General features: G+C 45.6%; 6 protein-coding genes across 6 annotated transcripts; 4 read left to right on the top strand and 2 right to left on the bottom strand.

The window, feature by feature from the left end:
- Positions 1-1,311: 1,311 nt before the first annotated feature.
- Positions 1,312-3,016, top strand: CABS01_13061 (carboxypeptidase; the record flags this gene model as incomplete). The annotated part of the gene is made up of 2 exons (XM_060546408.1): positions 1,312-1,543; positions 1,608-3,016. 2 exons carry the CDS (start codon positions 1,312-1,314, stop codon positions 3,014-3,016), a joined length of 1,641 nt encoding a protein of 546 aa, XP_060395306.1.
- A 540-nt stretch (positions 3,017-3,556) lies between these two features.
- Positions 3,557-5,264, top strand: CABS01_13060 (uncharacterized protein; the record flags this gene model as incomplete). Its single annotated transcript, XM_060546407.1, has 2 exons — positions 3,557-3,722; positions 3,781-5,264. 2 exons carry the CDS (start codon positions 3,557-3,559, stop codon positions 5,262-5,264), a joined length of 1,650 nt encoding a protein of 549 aa, XP_060395305.1.
- A 971-nt stretch (positions 5,265-6,235) lies between these two features.
- Positions 6,236-8,217, bottom strand: CABS01_13059 (adenylosuccinate synthetase; the record flags this gene model as incomplete). The annotated part of the gene is made up of 9 exons (XM_060546406.1): positions 6,236-6,769; positions 6,823-6,884; positions 6,937-7,033; positions 7,089-7,519; positions 7,583-7,624; positions 7,688-7,700; positions 7,752-7,788; positions 7,843-7,872; positions 8,180-8,217. The coding sequence occupies 9 exons, from the start codon at positions 8,215-8,217 to the stop codon at positions 6,236-6,238; spliced, it is 1,284 nt and encodes a 427-aa protein (XP_060395304.1).
- A 2,081-nt stretch (positions 8,218-10,298) lies between these two features.
- CABS01_13058 (uncharacterized protein) lies at positions 10,299-10,964 on the top strand (the record flags this gene model as incomplete). Its single annotated transcript, XM_060546405.1, has 2 exons — positions 10,299-10,533; positions 10,648-10,964. The coding sequence occupies 2 exons, from the start codon at positions 10,299-10,301 to the stop codon at positions 10,962-10,964; spliced, it is 552 nt and encodes a 183-aa protein (XP_060395303.1).
- A 256-nt stretch (positions 10,965-11,220) lies between these two features.
- On the bottom strand, positions 11,221-11,583 carry CABS01_13057 (uncharacterized protein; the record flags this gene model as incomplete). Its single annotated transcript, XM_060546404.1, has 1 exon — positions 11,221-11,583. A coding segment is annotated over one exon (363 nt), but the record flags the coding sequence as incomplete, so codon positions are not given.
- Positions 11,584-15,195: 3,612 nt separating this feature from the next.
- Positions 15,196-17,090, top strand: CABS01_13056 (uncharacterized protein; the record flags this gene model as incomplete). Its single annotated transcript, XM_060546403.1, has 6 exons — positions 15,196-15,310; positions 15,358-15,619; positions 15,688-16,175; positions 16,240-16,633; positions 16,684-16,814; positions 16,882-17,090. 6 exons carry the CDS (start codon positions 15,196-15,198, stop codon positions 17,088-17,090), a joined length of 1,599 nt encoding a protein of 532 aa, XP_060395301.1.
- Between the last annotated feature and the right edge of the window lie 2,794 nt (positions 17,091-19,884).

Raw genomic sequence — 19,884 nt, 5'->3', positions numbered from 1 at the left:
GATACCACTGACACAACTGCACTTGAGGTGTCTTGGAAGCCTGAATCTCTTTACTTGTAAAGTTCAACTATGTGGAAGACCACATTCTTCTATGCCCAGCCTTGTATCAACGTCAAACACACCGCAACCTCACCGCCGTCAATTGCAACCGCAATAAACCCCAACATACCAACACTTTTGATAAACCATAACAGAGCCTTCATCTCAATAGATTACACCCTATCTTTCGTTCATCTTTTTGGTACTTGGTCGAGACTGTCTCTTTCGATAACCGCATTTTATTAGCTACTACCTTAACTACCTTGGCTTTTTTGATGAGCTCTACAGCCCACCAGCAATCGATCAAAAGGATGAGCTGCGACAATCTTTTTCTCCAGGAAACTATCTTCTTCTACCTTTGTTCTCATCTGCCACATTAAGGGGCCCTTAAGTTAACTAGGCTTCATGTCGCCTTCTGTTAGGCTAGGTTCATGGGATGTCTTATTGTCCGATCTGAATTCGTGGCTATTGATTAGGGGGAGTGAATTTCCCAAGTCGTATTGCCAGCGTATGGGCCTACAAGTAATATGTCACGAGATATAAGTGAGGTTAATGCTGCTTACATTGGGTGAGCCCGACCTTTGTGGCAGAATCAGATTTGCGCGTTTAGAAGAAGTATTGAAACTTGAATTGCACTTTCGTGGTCTTGCCGAAAGCTTCGTGAAGACATGGTGTTGTCATATTTTGGACTAGGCACAGCAAAGTTATATTGTTACTGACTTTGAGCATTATTATGATGTTGTCGGGTTGACACTTGCGAGTCGAAAACCAAGGCTTCGCCGATGAAACGGCCGAAAGTGAGTAGTCCACGAAAGTAACTCGATGAGTAAAGATGCTAAGCAACATGGCGTTTGATTGCTCGATTGCTCCTTGGCCCGACGGCATGGTCCTTTGGGGTCTTGGCAAGATAACACCTCTTGGCGAGCGACATCGCTGGAAGCTCCGGAGGTTGTTCCAAGACTTTTCCACCCCACACTTTGAGGGGCCTCCTCCACATCGAAGATAAACACATTCCTATTTCTGCATAGTCCGGGGACCAGTACCGTGATCATCGTACCGCCAGAGGAGATATCATGACGTCTCTGGCATTGGGGCAGGGTAAATGAGGCCTTGGCGACACTATCGGCGTCGGCTGAAGGCCGAAGGGCGCCGGTGAGGACCAATAAAATAGTAGACATGGTCGCATTGTGTACTGCCCGTTGGTCCTGATCGTCTTGCGCCTTCAACCTCGAAAAAACCCTGAAAACTCCGGAACCAACTCCGTGCTTGACAATGCACGTTCCAGAGATTGCGGCTTTCGCCCTGCTTCGCGCAGGCCTTGCTGCTGCTCAGCTTACGTATGCTAGCAACCAGGTTGAGGTAATCCAGGATAGCGAAGTAGTAGCGGCGAACTTCCCAGAAGTTGAAGATGTTGACCTGCGCTCGCCCGCTTTCGCCATCCCGGACGGCGTCCCGGCCACCTTTGCTAATGGCACGAGCGGCCCGACAGACCAGGCCACTCTCGGTGAGTCGAATTGAATTGAGATGCTTAACTCTGCGGCCCGACTCTAATGACTTATGATCGGCAGACTACTTCCTCCAAACTCTCGCAGCGCGCAATGAGTGGATGACCTACCACAGCCCCGACTTCAAGTCGGAAGAAGGCCGCTCGATTCCTTACGTCTACCTGTCTACCTCAAAAGGCGTCCCGACGGATACCAGCCAGAACACCTACGGCAATGCTAGCGCACCTTCAAAAGTACGCATCTGGATGCAGGGCGGCGTCCACGGAAACGAACCAGCTGGTGACCAGGCCCTGCTCGCCCTCCTTGGCAGGTTCGACGCCAATGCCACCTGGGCGGCTTCAATCCTTGGGAAAGTCGACATCATGATGCTCCCGAGATACAATCCGGACGGTGTGGCGTACTTCCAACGATACTTTGCGACCAGCTTCGACCCGAACCGCGACCACACGAAACTTGCGCGCCAGCAGACTCGGGACATCAAGCAGCTGATGGTGAGCTTCGCGCCTCATGTTGGTGTAGATTGTCACGAGTATAGCCCTACTACACCCTTTGGGACCAACGAGCAATGGGTAGATGCCCAAGACGGCCAGTTCTCCGCCATGAAGAACGCCAACATCCATCCCGATATCCGGAACATATCAGAAGCCGTCTTCGCGAACAACATTGCCGCAGCTATGGAGAGGCGAGGTCTCCGATGGGGCCCTTATATCGTCGGTCCCTCGGGCACAGACAATCTCGTCCTGGAAGAAACCACCGGTGACGCCAAAATCGGAGATAGTGCCGTTGCACTGACCCAAGCCATCATGTTCCTGACCGAGACACGCGGCATCGGACTAGCAGACCAGCACTGGCAGCGCCGCGTCGCAACGGGCCTGACGATGGTCGAGACAATCGTTCAGACGGCTGCTGATAGGGCCGAAGAAGTACTCTCGACAGTGGAAAACGCGCGCGCAAAGTTCATCGCCAGCACCGACGACATCATTGTTACGGAGTCTGCTCGGCCGACCAACATCACTTGGCAGTTCATCGAAGCGACGACGGGAGACCTCGTTGATATTCCTGTACAGTTCCTCAACACCACACCCGTGGTAACAAACCTCACCCGTGCGAGACCAGAGGCCTATGTCTTTTCACGCGCGTGGGCTGATGTGGCTGAGCGTCTGCGAATTACTGGCGTGGAAGTACAGACGTTACAATCTGATTTCCAAGGCGAGGTTGAGGCATTCAACATCACGAGTGCCGAAGTAGCGCGGACAAAGTATGAGGGAATTGCTCGCACGACTGTGACGACGGAGACCGTGGTCAAGGAGGTTCGGATCCCGGCTGGCGGGTTCTGGGTCAGTACTAGGCAGAAGAATGCGGCGCACGCGTTTGTGACTCTTGAGCCTGAAGGTATCGACTCTTATGCTACCTTTAACGTTCTGCCGGTGAGCGTTGGTGATGAGTATCAAGTTTACCGTGTCATGGCATAGGCGACGGAACACGCTTGAGAGAGGGTTTTGTTCAAGCATTTCAGCTAAACAATCTAATCGTAATGAACGACTTTGACGGTCAAGTGCCCTGTCCTCTAAGCTTTTCGATTCTAAAGTGGGCAAAGGATTTGAGACTCCTTTGGTCACATACTACATAGCGGAACCGCCCTCAAGGCTTACTATGTTAGGAACTAGTGCTCAGAAGTAAGCTGTTCGCTGTTGGTTCGTCATCAAAGCACGATTTCTCAAGATGGCAATTCGGCGAAAGGAAATTCTGGAGAGACTAGATAAACCCTGGCCTGGGAAGCTTCTCTAGACCGACATCAGTCGGAGGATTGCCCAACATGCCTAATTCTCCGCGGGGAATTGTCAAATGTCCAAGTGGGCCTCAACGGGACCAACTCCGGGTTCCGGTGCGGGGGACGGAGACAATGCCCCGTCATGTTCGGCGGCCTTATAAGTGACGAGCAACCCACGAGACGTGATCACAAGCAGTCAAAATGCTATCGGAACCATCTGAAGCTCGCGTAGTAACTGAAGATGGCAAACATGACAGAGTTTCAGAACCCCATCATTCCGGGCTTTGCTCCAGACCCCTCGGTCGTCATGGTCGATGGGATCTTCTACCTCGTCACCTCATCCTTCCACATCTTCCCCGGCCTACCCATCTACGCTTCCCGTGACTTACAAAGCTGGAAGCATATAAGTATATTATTGATTCACCGCATGAAATAGAACAATCCATGGCTAACTCGCTGCGTCAGGCAACGCAATCAACCGCCCAGAGCAACTCACTCTCGCCAACGCAGGCACAAACTCCTTCACCCTTGACACCGGCCACACAATGATCGCAACAGGCGGCCTCTTCGCCGCCACCATCCGTCACCACCGCGGGAGATTCTACATCGTCTGCACCAACTGCGGCTCCTCAAACGGATCCTCCGACCTAGAAAACTTCATCATTCATACCTCTGACATCTGGAGCGGAGAGTGGAGTGATCCCATCCCAGTCGACTTCCACGGCATCGATCCAAGTCTGTTCTTCGATGACGACGGTCGCGTGTACTTCCAGGGCTGCTTCGTCATGGACCGCTCGAAGCAGCCGAGTTGTACGATCAAGCAAGTTGAAGTTGATGTTCTCACCGGGAAACAGCTTTCTGAGCAACGAGAGATTTGGGGCGGGCACGCGAGATACGACACCGAGGGACCGCATGTGTATAAAGTCGATGGGTGGTATTACCTCCTGGTAGCCGAAGGCGGGACTTTTGAGCACCACATGCTTTCCATCGCGAGATCAAGAGACATATGGGGACCGTACGAAAGCTTCGAAGGGAACCCGATCATGACGGCGGATGGGAAGGGTGAGTACATCCAGAACATCGGTCACGGGGAACTGTTTCAGGACGCGAGGGGAGCATGGTGGGCTGCGGTGCTCGGCGTCAGGAGGGATGGTGATGGATGCGCTGCCTTGGGGCGTGAGAGTTTTCTGACGCCTGTTGAGTGGCCTGAGGGGGATTGGCCAAGGATAACTCAGCCCAAGATGGAGTTTGAGAGGGGGTTTGTGGAGGCTGCGTCGAGCTTGGATGTACAAGCTTTGAAACCACCTGCCGGTGTCAAGGATGTCTTGATCAGGGATCCCGACTTTTCCAAGTACCGGCTCTCTGAGGATGACGAAAACAGACTTACACTCTTGCCAAGCCGCAACGGATTCTCAAGTCCTACAGGAACTTGCACTTTTCTCGGGAGAAGGCAAAGATCTTTGGCAACTTACGCCATTGCTTCTCTCAAGCTAGATGACAACATGAAGTCAGCAAAGGGGCTTCGAGCAGGTTTGGCAATGTACAGAGACAGCGCCCGACACGTCTCAATAGCGTTCGACTCTGATGCTAAGGCCATCGTCTGCCATGCCTTCAACTCTGCGTCTGGCCTCGACAAGGTCTTCTCAAAAACCCTTCCTCTGGGGAACGAGACACGGAAGATCAATTTCAAGATCCAAGCTTCGGAGACTGAGTGGAAGTTCTATGCTGCACTGCTCGACGAGGATGTTGCTGCTTTTGGCAGCGAAAGTCTTAACCTGGATAATTGCAGTTGGGAAGAGATCGGGGTGGTTCCGGTCAAGGATCTTGATGCCCGGGACTTCACGGGACCCATTCTGGGCATTTTTGCTCAGGCTTCAGTTAAGGAGACTGAAGATACACCGGTTACGTTCTCTCACTCTTCAGTGGAAGACGATGGATTCCGTATGTAGTCGGCATTGACGCATCAAACAACAAGCCCATCGCTTAAGACAAAAGAAACTCCATGGCCATTTCAGAGACATGCTGAAGCTGTGTTGAAAAGGATGAAAGAGGTGACATTGGGGTAATCTAAACAGGGCAAATACATGACAAACACTCAAAGGAGAATAAGGACAACATAAGACAACGCACAACCAAGCGTCGGGAACGCTCCGTGTCAACAATACAAACAAAAGGCAACCCGGCAAAAGATTTTGACCAGCATGGGGGTCGAACCCACAATCTCCTGATTCCACGGTATATCGTAGTCAGACGCCTTGCCATTGGGCCAACCGGCCAGACAATTCAGAACATCTTCGATGCTCGCCTGTGTCCAATTACTCCGAGTTTGGGCTTCAAGTTTCGTTGCGAACTGTGCGGGTGTGGTTGACGTTTTTGCCCTGGCAGATTGGAGGTCTGTGATGTTGCTGCAGCGGGCCAATGGCGACCTCCCAATTTGGAGTAAATGTGAAAAAATTTGCTAGCTGCTTTGTTCGGCGGAATTGAGAAGGGGGGACCGAGGGGCAGGCTAAATGCCTCAGCCCCTCCCGATGTCGGGGGTAAACCGTGTAATTGGGGTCGATATTACGAATTTCCTCGGCCCCGCTGGGAAAAGATTGTGGTGATGACATTGGGATTTGGCCGGTGTGGTTGAGCGAAATGTGAGTCATTGTCCCAATTCATTGCCCCTCTTACTGGGGCGTTACGGATAATCTGCCGGTGCTTTACACACTGCTGCCAATATATCATATGTGACACTGTAAGAGCGGCAAAAGCTTGTTGTAGATGCTAGTCTCGAAAATTGTGGTCTTGTGTGCGATCTATTGTTTTCAGGTGCAAATGGAACTTCTATCAATAATTCCATGGAGAGACTCAACGTCTCATCTTTATGTCGTAACCCCTCTGGGTTCATTTTCCTCCCAAAGCACGGGGACACCTGGATCTAGTATCCACGGAAGATAAGGTCCTCTCTCTTGGGGCCAGTGCCGATCCAGACAACCTTGACACCAACAAACTTCTCAATGAACTCAACGTACGCGCGAGCCTGCTTGGGCAGGTCATAGTACGTCTTGGCGCCCGTCGTGGGCGTGTTCCAGCCCTCGAGCTCCTCGTACACGACCTCAGCGTCATCAAGGGCCCTGATGTTGGCAGGAAAGGAGGGGAACTCCTCGCCGGTGTGCTTGTTCTTGTAGCCGACGGCGACCTTGATGGTGGGGAAGGTATCGAGGATGTCGAGCTTGGTAAGGTTGAGAGCGGTGTAGTGGTTCAGGTCGTGCGAGTACTTGATGACGACCAGGTCGAGCCAGCCGCAGCGGCGAGAGCGGCCGGTGGAAACACCGATTTCGTGGCCAATCTTCTGGAGCTTCTCGCCCGTCTCGTTGAGCAGTTCCGTGGGGAAACCGCCGCCACCGACACGGGTGGTGTAGGACTTGACGACACCGACGACGTTGTTGATCTTTCTGGGGTTGAGGCCGAGCTAGTGACATGTCAGGGCACTGGTCTGTTCATTTAAGGATGACTTCAACTTACACCAGTGAAGACACCGCCGAGGCCAGTGTTGGATGATGTAACGTAGGGGTAAGTACCGAAGTCTATCAAGATTAGCAAGGCATCCATAATCAATATGCTATAGTATTCACGTACTCAAGTCAAGCATGACAGCTTGAGCACCCTCAACGAGGATCTTGTTCCCGTTCCTCTGAGCGTCGGCGATGATGGGGACAGCATCGACAACAAAGGTCTATGGAGGCATGTTAGTCACCAATACGGCATTTCAACGTCGCAAGGAAACTTACGCGGAGGTCCTCTCTGTACTGCTTGAAGCGCTTGATCTCGTCCTCAACGTCGTAGACAAGAAGGTCGCCGAAGCGCTTCTTGAAACCCTGAGCGAGCTGGCGAAGCTTGTGCTCAAAGAGCTCCTCGTCAAACATCTCGCTGATGGTGATACCGTTGCGGGCAGCCATGGTGCTGTAGGTCGGGCCAATACCGCGCTTGGTGGTGCCGATGCTGTTGCCGCCAAGCTCCTGCTCCTCCAACCCATCGACCTGGATGTGGCAGTCGGTGATGATGTGGCAGCGGTCGGACACCAAGAGGCGCTCGCGGATGTTCTTCAGACCCTTGGCCTCGAGATCGGCCATCTCCTTGAAAAAGGTCGGGACGTGGACGACGGCGCCGGATCCGATGAGGCTGATGCACTTTTGGTGCAGGAGACCAGAGGGAAGAAGGTCTGTAGATGGTGATGATCAGCATAAGGGGGTCAAAGGAGCGTTGCGAGGACATAAACACGTACGGAAGTCATAGCTGACGCCATCGACGATGACGGTGTGACCGGCTGTTGGAGGTCGGGTTAGATACTACACGTCGCGATGGCTTCGGGAGTTGGAGTGACTCCTACCATTGTGTCCGCCCTAGGGCCATCAGCATGCCATTGATTATCCAAAAGGTACCAAAAACCCAACCTGAGCTCTGGCGCAAATCTGCGCGTCTTGTCCGAGGCTATATCGCGGATGTCAGAAGAGGGGCCCGGGGGCGTCAATGGGCATAGCTTACACGTCGACCAGCTTTCCCTTACCCTCGTCACTATTTGAGCGCGATATGTTAGTTCGTAGTTCTGCGGCAGGTCTTCAATGGCGCAGCAGAGGTGAATGTTTGTCGATGTGTCGCGATCCATCGAGAGCATACGCATACACGGCCGATACGTGTACACCCTTGAGGTCCCTGTCTGTCATGTATCACTCTGCTGGCCGGAGATTGAGAAATGTAACCAGTGTGCAATAGCACAAGATAGACAAAGGAGAGAAGCGGGATATTGTGAGGTGAGAAGACGCATGTATGTGTAGAGCAAAAGGTAGAGCAAATTTGGGCCGCGAGAATCTTGACAGCTTACCCCCACTGGGCGCCGAGAACGATATCAATCGTAGCCATGGCGTCCGGTATGGATTGAAATGTGCGAGAGAATGAGAGAATGTGTGTATAGCAACAAGCAACTTGTTTAGCGAATTGTCCAAAGTATGGGTTGCTGCGATCGCAACGTCGGTCTGCGATAACTTCACAAAAACAATCAGAAGGGGAAGACGCGGGGTTTAAAAATCGGCCATGGAGGGGCAGGTTTTGCTTTGGCGGGGTTCCAGGTCTGCGGGCCAACGTGACGACGGGCCCACTTCTCTGCTGCTTCCCTCGCTGCGATGACTCTTTCCCGCAGGGCAGCAGCAGGGCAAGGTTCTTTCCATTTGGTCAATTGCTGTTGCCCGCCGAAGGTGTGTGCTCTAAAACGATTGCGTTATCGGCCACTCGTCGGGACTCGGTGAGTACGTACCGCGGCAATGGTGCACCAATCGCCGGCTCAACGGGACGGAATCGTCCGGAGTGGAAGAATCAGGCAAGGCCGGACGATACTCCGTCATGTGGCTGATGACAGCTTAGCCACAAAGCCACAGCCACAGATTACCTGACATTTCAGCCACATTGTGCGTCTCTAGCCATGCCTTTGGAATTTCTCTAAAGGAAGAATTCTTCTCAATCAATTCCCTCCCCTGCGCGTCTGTTGCTCGCTAAACCCAGCTTGCTCAAGGCCAATTCTCATCATATAAGGACTCTTCAACCAACTGCTTCCTAAGGTCCTCAGAGCGCCCTAGCTTGATCATAAATCAGAGACTTTGACAGGAGACCAGCCAGCACAGGTGTCTACCTCTCGTGAAGGTGCAAGCCAATAACCAAAAGTTCAACTCTCGCTGATGGTATGCCCAAGTTTGTCCGTAATACCTTGCGCTTCCATTCATCCACCGTCCACGTGCTGTCGTCCGAATTGGAGCAAATCGGCCGAGCCTACATTTTTATTACTGGACCTCGTCACGTCAAGCTCATGAACCTGGCGCACATCGCGACCCCTGTCGATTCTCCGCTTTGCTGGCATGTTTTCATCGCCGAAGACCGAACTAGCCTTTTTTTTCTCCAGTTACGAGAACTTCAAGTTGCCCAAGAATCACATCCGTTTGGATACTATCGCAGGCTATAGACCATCATGTAGCGAGAGAAAAAGAATGCAATGATTTCACTTGATCAACCTGAGTCATTGCGAATCGAAGTACAACCTATAGTGGCTTTGCATTAAGTTATAGGGAGCGGAAACACACACGATTGACCACGCTGAAAGCCCTTCACATGTCTTCCCGAGCTCATCCTCGGGCTGAGCAAAAGTTCCTTGCCTACCATGGACCAACATCGTCGATATGACCAACGAGATGGAAAAGCGCTCACTGATCGGAACACGTACCGAGCAAGGGCAGGGGAATCCATGAGGGACTGGGACTAACCTGGTGTAGCTGGAGCACACCAGGGCCAAAGCTGAAAACTTGTCTAGGCCTACCGAGAGCGCCGACGCCATCCAATCTTATCTGATGGATCAGATAACTTTCTTCGTCCCCTACCCCACGCCTCCTCTGCAACCTTTATCAATCTCTTCACTCCCCTCCAGCCAATGACACTTCTCACCAACGGCCAAGCTAGCGTCCCCCTCTCCACCTCGCCGTCAAAAAGGCCCTGAACGCGACCCGAATGAAGCGAGAGAGCTCTAACCGAGCATCCTGATCTGGCATGGCTGCCATGCATAGAGGTACAACCCCTTGTCAAGTTGGCCGGACCATCTAACCGACCCTGGCTTTGGATGCACCATCGGATCACTCAACACGAACGCCTTATTCTAATAACGCTGGTGATGGAGTGAGGGAGGGTCGAACTACCTCGCGGGCGGACGCCACATGCAGAAGCCTGACTCTAACATTGTCCAGGAACATGGCCTGCCCTCCAAGGTAGCCATGGACTTGGAAGGCCCTATGTGTTTGTACATATATAACATCGTATGTACCTCCGGCAAGAGCTAGACGTGATGAGATTTCCTTTCTCTTTCCCGCGCCTATCACTCGTCTCCTAATTCCTTGGTTAGCATCACCAAAAAGTCTGTCTCTTGTGTCGTCTGAAAAGCCGTAAACCTCATCACAATCCTCAAGATGAAGTGCTCATACGTCCTCCTGGCTACCGCCGGCCTTGCCGTGGCCCAACAAAAGTTCACAGACGTCGTCCCCAAGTGCTCCATCGAGTGCCTCACAAAGGCCGTAAAGGACGGCACCAAGTGCAGCAGCATTGACGACTCTGCCTGCATCTGCGAGGCGGACAATTACCGCAGCATCTACACCGTCGGCGTCAACTGCGTCCTTCAAGCCTGCGGCTCTGACGTTGCTATTGGTACGTCAACTTCACTTTAGTCCTTTTCTGTTTTGCACATCTACCAGGCTCCACGCCTTCAATCTTCCAGGCAACAGCCTCAACACCATGACTGATACTTGCTCTCAACAACAGGTCAGCTCCTCCCCGCCGCCGGCAAGTTCTGCCGCGAGGTCACCGGCGGCGCCTCCGCTCCTCCCGTCGACTCTGCCTCCGCCTCCGCCTCCGCCGTCATTTCTTCTGCCATCGCATCTCTGTCATCTGCCGCCGCTTCTGCATCGACCGCTGCTTCTAACGCGACTGCCTCTGTCTCGATCACCGCCACACCGACTGCCGGCGCTAGCAGCACGGCTGCCGCGGCTACCACTGCTTCTCAGGCTGGTGCTGCTCCTGCTTTGGCTTCTATGGGTACCCTTGGCATGCTTGCTCTGGGTGGTCTTGCTGCTTTCTAGAGCAATGTTTTCTGGAAAAGGAGTGACTGAAGAGCAATGTAGAAGAGGTCGGAAACAGTGACATTTACCGAGCCAGGCTGAGCGATGCCATATGAAATCCCTAGGCACCTAGAATGTTCATTCACCATCTGACGATAATTTGAACTTATTGAGATGGTCTGAAGATACCTGCTTATTAAAAGCAAATAAAGTACCGTACTATGTTCTCGAATAGTGCATATCTTCGATAACGTGGGATCTCTCAGGGCTCAAAGCCTCAGGACGATGTTTCCTTAGACGAGAATTGAAAGTCAAGCGAACCTCCAATCTTATCATTTACTGTCCAGCCTTCATCTTCTAGGACCGCGTAATCCACACCGTGTCGTATGTCTTGCCCATAAAACTTGAGCTCCACTCCCAAATCCTCTAGTTGTCGTCTGATCACCAGTTCCTCAGGGCTCATTTCTACCGCGTTGACTTTGGTGATGATGTGTAAGGCACGAAACTGGGGAAGCTCTCCTCTTTTGATACATTCTAGCAGTCCTTGTACATCGTAGACTAATAAAACGGCTCGGAAGCCACCCCCAAGACATAAGCATCGCAAGGAAGATGGGTGCGATGATACCAGGTCATTACCATTGTATAAGGTAGCTCACTCCGGCACTCGAGTCTCCGAACTTCGAGCAGCTCGTGCTCATGAAGGTATCCCCGTGGGTCCGTCTTCTCGTCGCTCCCTTCGGTAGAACAATCCCAGGCGGCGTCGCCCCAGTATTTTCCTGAGCTGCTACCAAGGCGTAGAGGTTTGAGTGTGGGTGCGAGGTCTTTCAGACGCCTGACGCAAAAGTCATTCAGGTTTTGGCACGCCACCCATTCCATGTGGCCGTGTCTAATATCCTGTGTTTCTTCCATGCCGCCACAGTGTGTGAACATGCAATCGATTGCAAGATCACGCAAGCTGCGACTATCGTCGAAAGGCCACCCGTAGGGTCCGTAGCAGGCGGTTGTATGCGGGTAAACTTGTCGAGGGACATATGAAGGGCTGCCGAACATCAGCATCGTGGGAATGTCCATGTTGCGCCGAATTCTCATAAAAATCAATCTCTCGATGTCTGGGTACTCAGGAAAATGTAGTTGGTGTTAATGGTATACTGATACTGTTTCTAGGGCTGGTTTTTGCAGCATCAACCACTGGTGCCACATAGCTGTCCCTCGGAGGAAATGCATGCCCCACAACCTTGTGCCGAATTCTACCCCCGGCTTCAGTGCATAGGTGCCAAGAGAGGCATGGTTCGTGAAATTTTCAAGACCTCTCGAACGGCGGAACTTTGGGATTTCCATTGCCTGAGATTGGACTTCTCTGGAAGAAAATAACTTGACCTGTTTGGCAAGATCGGGACGTTCAAAGAGCGTGTACACCAGCAAAAGCGCATTCTAACGCAGGACGCAGAAATGATATAGGTACTGAGTGACAATATCTCGCCAGTGAGTGTCAACAAGACAGAGATTAAAAAGCTCGGCGCTATTAGTGTGGCTTGGTTGGTCTGGGTTGGTGAGACAACCTGTGCAATGCTCGCGGAGGTTTGAAGCTAGAGGATCTTTCTAAGTACCTTATTATCGAAGAAAGTCAATTCTTTTGAAATTATAAATATAAGAATATAGTTTTTATAAAATAATATAATACTTACTTAATACTTAAATTAAAATACTTTTTTAAGCTCGTTTTAAAGAAAATTATATTATTAACTATTTATTATTAAAGTTCGTAATATTATAATTTTGATTATAATAGTTTTATTTATAATAGTTTTATTTATAATAATTTTATTTATAATAAATGAAAATCTAATTAAAAGTGTTTTAAAAACCTTTGTTTAAGAATTATAAAAGCTTTTAAATTAAGTTAAAATACTTATTAAAATATTAATAACTAAACTAATTTTATAATAATAACTTTAATAAATAAAAGAATAATTATTAAACTCCTTATTATTATTAAATATAATTTACAAGATATAATAATATAATTATAAAATATTATTAATATATTTTATATTAAAAAGTTATTATTAATATTAATAAAATAAATAGGATTATATTAATATAAGATTTTAGTTTCTCTTTATAATTTAAAGTTTATTATTTTAAATAATATTAAAACTTTATTAAAAAGCCTTTTGTAATATTTTAATATATTTATTATTATGTTTATAATAATAAAAGTCTTAGTACTTATATATAAATATATGTTATTTATTTTTAAAAAATATTATTAGTTTATTAATAAATTATTATATTATAATTTTAATAATTGTTTAAAAAAAGAGAGGGTAAAATTAAAAAAAGAATAGGTAAAAAAAGGGTTAAAGTTAGATACTACGGAATTCGAGGGCAAAATAATATCTATATATACTGCGGTAATCCTTTAGTAATATAAATCGATAGAGTTAAATAGTATAGAGAATCTTTCTTATCCACTACAAGAGAGACAGCATCTGATGCATTGGTGGCTGCCGGATTGCCGGAGGTTTGTGCGGGATCTATGCCTGGTATGAGAGATGATTTCTAATGCAAATTTGGTAGGGGGGTGGGTGGTGGGGTTTATCGACTTTTGATCCCTGTAGGCGGGGGAGACTTTTGAGACAGATGGAGATTTGGAAGAATTTGGCACTCTCCAAATTTTAGGCAGTAGAGCTCTCGACTATATGTGTGTCCACAGCCTACGATGGTTGCCCACGTTTGAAGAAACTCTCGCAATTAAGATCCAAAAGGTTGCGGCCTCACTCAAAATTGGCTTTGGGACCTTAGTGTGCCGTGTAAGGTTGGTGGAGTCCAACAGCGTTTGTGGACATGGCGCGCATGACACAAAGTTTTATTGACCTCAAGGTAGTTTCAATGGAACGTTTCTTTCAACTCTTCCGACTGCTAAAGAGGTCTGTATCACTGAAATTGCCAATCGTGTGATTTCTAAGTTCTGGATGGTATTCGACTCACAGTGGCGACGTACCTGCTTTTCTGCCTGTCTACTTACAATGTATACATGAACTAAGGCTGTTAGCTTTGATCAAGTGACATTTTTGTGATGCCTGACTCTAACTACCTTACGTCAAGCTAAGAGAAGATAAAGCTCAGATTTTCAACGACCTTTTACTGAAGATGGCAGCATTTATCCTGAGTATTTTCCGTTACATTTAAAGAGTGTTTAATGCTCCTTGAAGTAGGTACATACGCCCACCCTAGATGGATGAAGAAACATCTGTTAGCACAGTGATACTGTCGGATTGGAAGTCCAATTCGACCGCGGCATACGGCCGACTGCGCAGGGGCCAATTGGGGGCCCTATTTACGATTATCGTAGCCAGCCCAACCTACGGTTGGAACCTCCTTTTTACACCTACTACGCAGATATTCATATAGTTCAATTGATCTCTTCGTCAACTACGGTTCGAACCAACTACCCTGTAATAGGGATACCAACAGATACGGTAACTTAGAAGAGGACTGGTCAGAGGGACTGCAGCACGACCGGGGCCTTGCATCAAGATCCTTGAGGCTGCGATCGAAGCTTGTAGAAGTGAGAATCCCATGACATAAAGTAGATAATCCGAAATTAATCCTTCATCACTGGACTCTTATGGCACCCGTGGGCTGCATGGTGGTCAGGAGATGCAATACCCCTCTTCCTTGGCACAGTGACCACAAACAATTTCGGCCTCCAGTGCATGATCGCTGTCGCGCATCAGCTCTCGGCACCTCAGATGGCTCAACTTTACCTTCAGTCTTGAGTGGAAAAACTTTTGTTTTCCATCTCCTCTTGAAAACCTTCGACCTCGTTCATTACGCCAAGTTTGAATGATTATGGGGAGAGTGATCGAATGTGGAAAACAGATGGAATCATCTTGATCATAATCGAGTGAATCTGGGGACCAGGAAATGATTACCCCGATCTTCCCAACCCCATTTAACCGGTGCCAATAGGATATCATATACACCTGGGCATACAGTTACTCTAGACTCCCAGTAACGCAGATCTCGTAACCCCACGGGGAGAAAATCGGACCACATCTTACACCCTTGTCAGCCGTTCCCCCGGGTCATGTAATCCGAGGATCAGTTCTAATACCTGGATGCACCTTCAATAAATTCCAATTCATATCAAACTTGCTGGGAGACTTGGATACCTGTGTATTGACCACGAACGGATTTGATACGAGATCTCACTAGCCCCTGGACAACCACTTCACATGCAACGAAGATGGCCACCGCTGTAGCCAAAGCGCCATATTCTGGGCTCAAGGGGAAATGGCTTACTTACTGGATTACATTTGCATGCAGTGTAGACATGCTCATGTTCGGCTATGACCAAGCAGGTAAGCGATTTTCCTAAGGTCTGAGCCGTATGCTAACACGAGCAAAGTCTTCAGCGGTGTCATTGTGACCGACGATTTTCTCGAGCTCCATGACCTCGTCGGCCCGGAGAAGACCCGTATGCTATCTACAATCACAGCAATATACGACATTGGCTGTTTCGTCGGAGCGATTTTGGCATTCACAATTGGGGAATCACTGGGTCGAACGAAGTCCATCCTCATCGGTACCGCGATCATGAGCATCGGCGCCATCTTGATGGCATCGTCTTATAGCTTGGCCCAGATGTTTGTTGGGCGCATTGTGCTAGGGTGAGTATCAGCCAATGCCCTTGCTCGTTCCATGACGAGGCAAAATCATGCTCATGTCTACACAACAGAATCGGCAACGGAGTTAACACGGCTACCGCCCCGATTTGGCAAACAGAGACAGCTCCCGCTCACTGGCGTGGGAAGCTAGTCATGTTTGAGATGATGATGAACATTGTCGGGTTCTCCCTCTGCAACTGGATCAACTTTGGGTTGTCATACGCAGGCGGTGCTGTCGCGTGGAGGTTCCCTCTCGCCTTCCAATTCGTCTTCATCATCGCGCTATTCGCCACCGTTCCATGGCTGCCCGAGTCGCCCCGGTGGCTTATGTCACATGGGCGGCAGAAAGAGGCCACACAGATTCTTGCCTGTCTCGAGGCGAAACCAGAAGACGATGCGTTCGTTATTTCGCAGAAGGAAGAGATACGATTCAGTATCGACTACGAAAGAGAACATCATATCCGGTGGAGAGATCTGCTACGGCCTGATCCTGGTGCGACCAAACCACTGCGCAGAATCATTTTAGGGGCTGGCACGCAATTTATGCAGCAATTTGAAGGTAAGATGGATCTTGGTTCTGGAAGGGATGGCGCCAAGTGCCTCTGACATATCGTTTCATGCAGGTATCAACATCATGAGTTATTACATGCCGGCCGTTTTGATCTCTGCCGTAGGCCTATCAAACGAGCTGGCGCGTCTTCTAACCGCTGTCAATTCACTGACTTATCTGATCTTCTCATGTGTCTCCGTCACCCTAGTCGAGAGATGGGGGCGGCGTGGACTGATGCTTTTATCTACTGCCGGTCAAGGCTTAGCATTTCTCGTCATCACGATTCTTCTCAGGTATGGTGGCCCGGGAGGAAACCGTAGAGCATCAGAGGGATCCATTGTCTTCTTCTTTCTCTACTTCATGGCCTTCGGCCTGGGAATGTTGGGTGTTCCCTGGCTTTACCCTACAGAGATCAACTCGATCGCCATGCGAACAAAAGGTGCTGCAGTGGCTACAGCCACCAATTGGTACATCAAGTCTTTGATCGTTCTGTTTTGAATCAGCTGACATTATTCAGGATGACGAACTATGTGATTGTCCAAATCACACCAATCGGAATCCAAGATTTGGGATGGAAGTTTTGGATCGTGTTTACAGTCCTAAACGCTGCGTTTCTGCCTGTCATCTACCTCTTTTATCCTGAGACAGGTAAAGGCCAAATCCAAATCCAAGCATGCAGGTACCTCGATCAAAATTCGTCTAACACGCAAGCTAGCAAACCGAACACTCGAAGACCTCGACGAGTACTATCGCAACAACCCTCCTCTCTTCGTTATTGGCGATAAGGACGCGATTGCCAGTAAAAGACCCAAGAAATACGTCGATAGACAGGAAGCACATGTTCAGCGGGTTGCCCACGGGAATGAGGTCACTGAGACCAGCGAAAATGCGGTTTTATCTGGAGAAAAGCACCAAGCAATATGAGACTAGCGGCTTGTTTCGGGCAGGGTAAAGAGACCAAAGGTTCAAGATGTACTCATTAGTGTGTCTTTTCATGTCAGGGTATACCCTCCATCAACGATAATATCAGCACCAGTCATATAGCAGCATGCATCGTATCACGAGTTATGGCACGCAGCAATGGGTATACGGAGTATAGTAAAAGTAGCTTAACTATTAAAGTAGAAATAGATAAAAAGAAAAGGTCTATATATACGATATTTAAGATAAATACGTAATTTAGTACGTAACAGGTACTTTATAAAGTATAATTACTATCCCTATTACGTAATATACCCCCTAATTACTATTACTAAGGAGCTATTATACCTAAAATAGAATCTTTAAATACCTTTATAAAGGCCTAATTTAATTAAATATAAATAAAAAAAAATAAGTATAAGGGATATACGTTTTTTAAACTACGTTTATTATAAATATATCTTTTTATTTAAAGTAAATAAAATCTTAACTTAGAATAGTACGTATTATATTACTTTTAATATATAAATTACTAAGGGCGAGGCTACTTAGCTATTTTATATATATCTAAATTCTTATAACGTTACCTAGCTATTATTTTTTTTCTTTTTTTTAACTTTTTATAATTACTATAAGTACCCCCGTTTATTACGCACGCGCGCTTATATTATTAAATCGTTTATTAATTTTATTTTAAATATAAATATTTAATATATTTAGAAATAATAATAAGTTTTATATAATTTTTATAATACTTTTTATATATATATTATATAGTTTATTAAGAGTTTAGATAGGTAATAATATTAACGAGCCTCTTTAAGTCGTTTCTCTTTTTTATAACTTTTTATTTACTTATTAAAGCTTAGCTACCGAGCTCTCTTTTTTTAACTAAAAAGATATTAAAATTACTAATTAAAATACTAAGGATTTTATTAAGTTCGAGGCTCTTTTTAATAGCTATAATAAGGGTAATAATAAAATAAATAGTAATAATAAGAGTTCTAATAGGCTTTTACTTATCCCCCCCTCGGAATTTAAAAATAAAAATAAGATTAGTTTAGATAATAAGCTTTTTAAAAAGGGTATATTATATATTTATTATTTTAGGAGTTTATATTTAATATTATTTTAGGGTTTAAAAAACGTAAGGTTAGCTCTTTTTAAAAAGGTAATAAGAAATAAAAAAGAATATTAAAAAGTAAAAGTACCCCCCGTAATAAATATAGTTCTTTTTACTATTCTAGGCCTATTTAACGTATACTTAGTTTTTAAAAAGCTTAAAAAAGAGGCTCTTAAGGAATAAGAGATTTAGTACTTACCCTATTTTAAAATAGCCCTTTAGTATACTAATTTTAAAAATAGTAGTTGTTATTTTATAAGAAATAGTAATTAGTATACGTACTATTTTAATAGCTATTTAGCTAAAAAGTATATTAATATACTAGTCGTTTTATAATTAATAGCCTAGGCCCTTATTAAGGTTATTATAAGTAGCGCTCCCTTTTTTATAAATATATTATCCTTTTTTATTATTAAAAAGCGCACTTTTAACTATAGTTTTAATAAGATATTACTAAGCTTTATAATATTATTTACTAAATAGATAAAAACTAAAAGCTATATAAGAATTATATTAGCTTTTATATAGAGGACTTTTTTAACTTACGCCCCTAGTTCTTTTTTATACTTATTATAATTATTTATAACTAACTTCTTATTACGCCGCTCGCTTTTATATTTTAAGTCGTTAACTTAATAATTATTTTAGTTCCCGTACCCCTCGCTACCCCCACTACTCTTAGCTTTATAAACTTTAAAATATATAAAATACGTTTTTTAATACGTATATTAACCCTCTTTTTTAATAATACTATACTTTTAATAATTACGTACTTTATAAACTAAGAGTTTAAATAGTAAGCATAAGCCCGGGTTTTATTTTTATATATATATATTTTATAGAGTAAGGTTATTTTAGGAATTTAGGCCTTTAGGCTATAAAAAGTTTTTATTTTATTTATTTTAGGCCTCTAGGCCGTACTCTAAGTTCCGTTTATTATTTACTTTTAAGTATTAAGTTTTTTTAAGCGTAGCCTAAATTAATTATTTTTAATTATTTTAGCTATTTATAATAGCTTTTTGCGTATTATAAAGGTTAAAAAGTGTGCGGAAATGTTTAAACTTAGCTCTTAAAAGGTTTTTAATAAGTTTATTTATTAATATGTTTTTTATTAATATATAAATAATTTCGAAGCTACTTTTAATATGCTTTTATTTTAGTTATATATTCTATATATTAATATAGTAAAGTTAAGTAGCTATTTTTTTTTTCCCCTATAATAAGTCGAATTATTTACTAATTATCGTAGTTAACTAACTATATTTCTTTTAAATTAAGGGTAATATCCTTAAAAAAGCGCTTTAGAGCTATAGTCTTTTTTACAGTTTTTTTAAAATAAAAAAGCTTAGCTTTAATAATTAATATCGTAACTATTACTTAGCGTACTAATTTTTATTAAATTAGGCTGCTAAAAAGGAATATTATATATCCCTAAGATAATCGTCGTATTATTTTATTATTTATAAAGCTAGTATTTTTAGTTAGAAATAATAATTATATACTTAGTACGCTACTATAATAAAGTATAAAATATCTTATTATATAGAGATATTAAATATAGTAGTTAATTATTTTAATATAGGTTATACTTAGGTTAGTTAAGAACTATAATAATTATAAATAAATAAAAGCGACGTCTAGTCTAATTATAATAACTATATAAAATATATTCTT

Source organism: Colletotrichum abscissum, assembly GCF_030869225.1.
Source record: "Colletotrichum abscissum strain IMI 504890 chromosome Unknown Scaffold_42.1, whole genome shotgun sequence".
Classification (NCBI taxonomy): Eukaryota; Fungi; Ascomycota; class Sordariomycetes; order Glomerellales; family Glomerellaceae; genus Colletotrichum; species Colletotrichum abscissum.
This window is presented reverse-complemented; position numbering and strand designations above follow the sequence as displayed.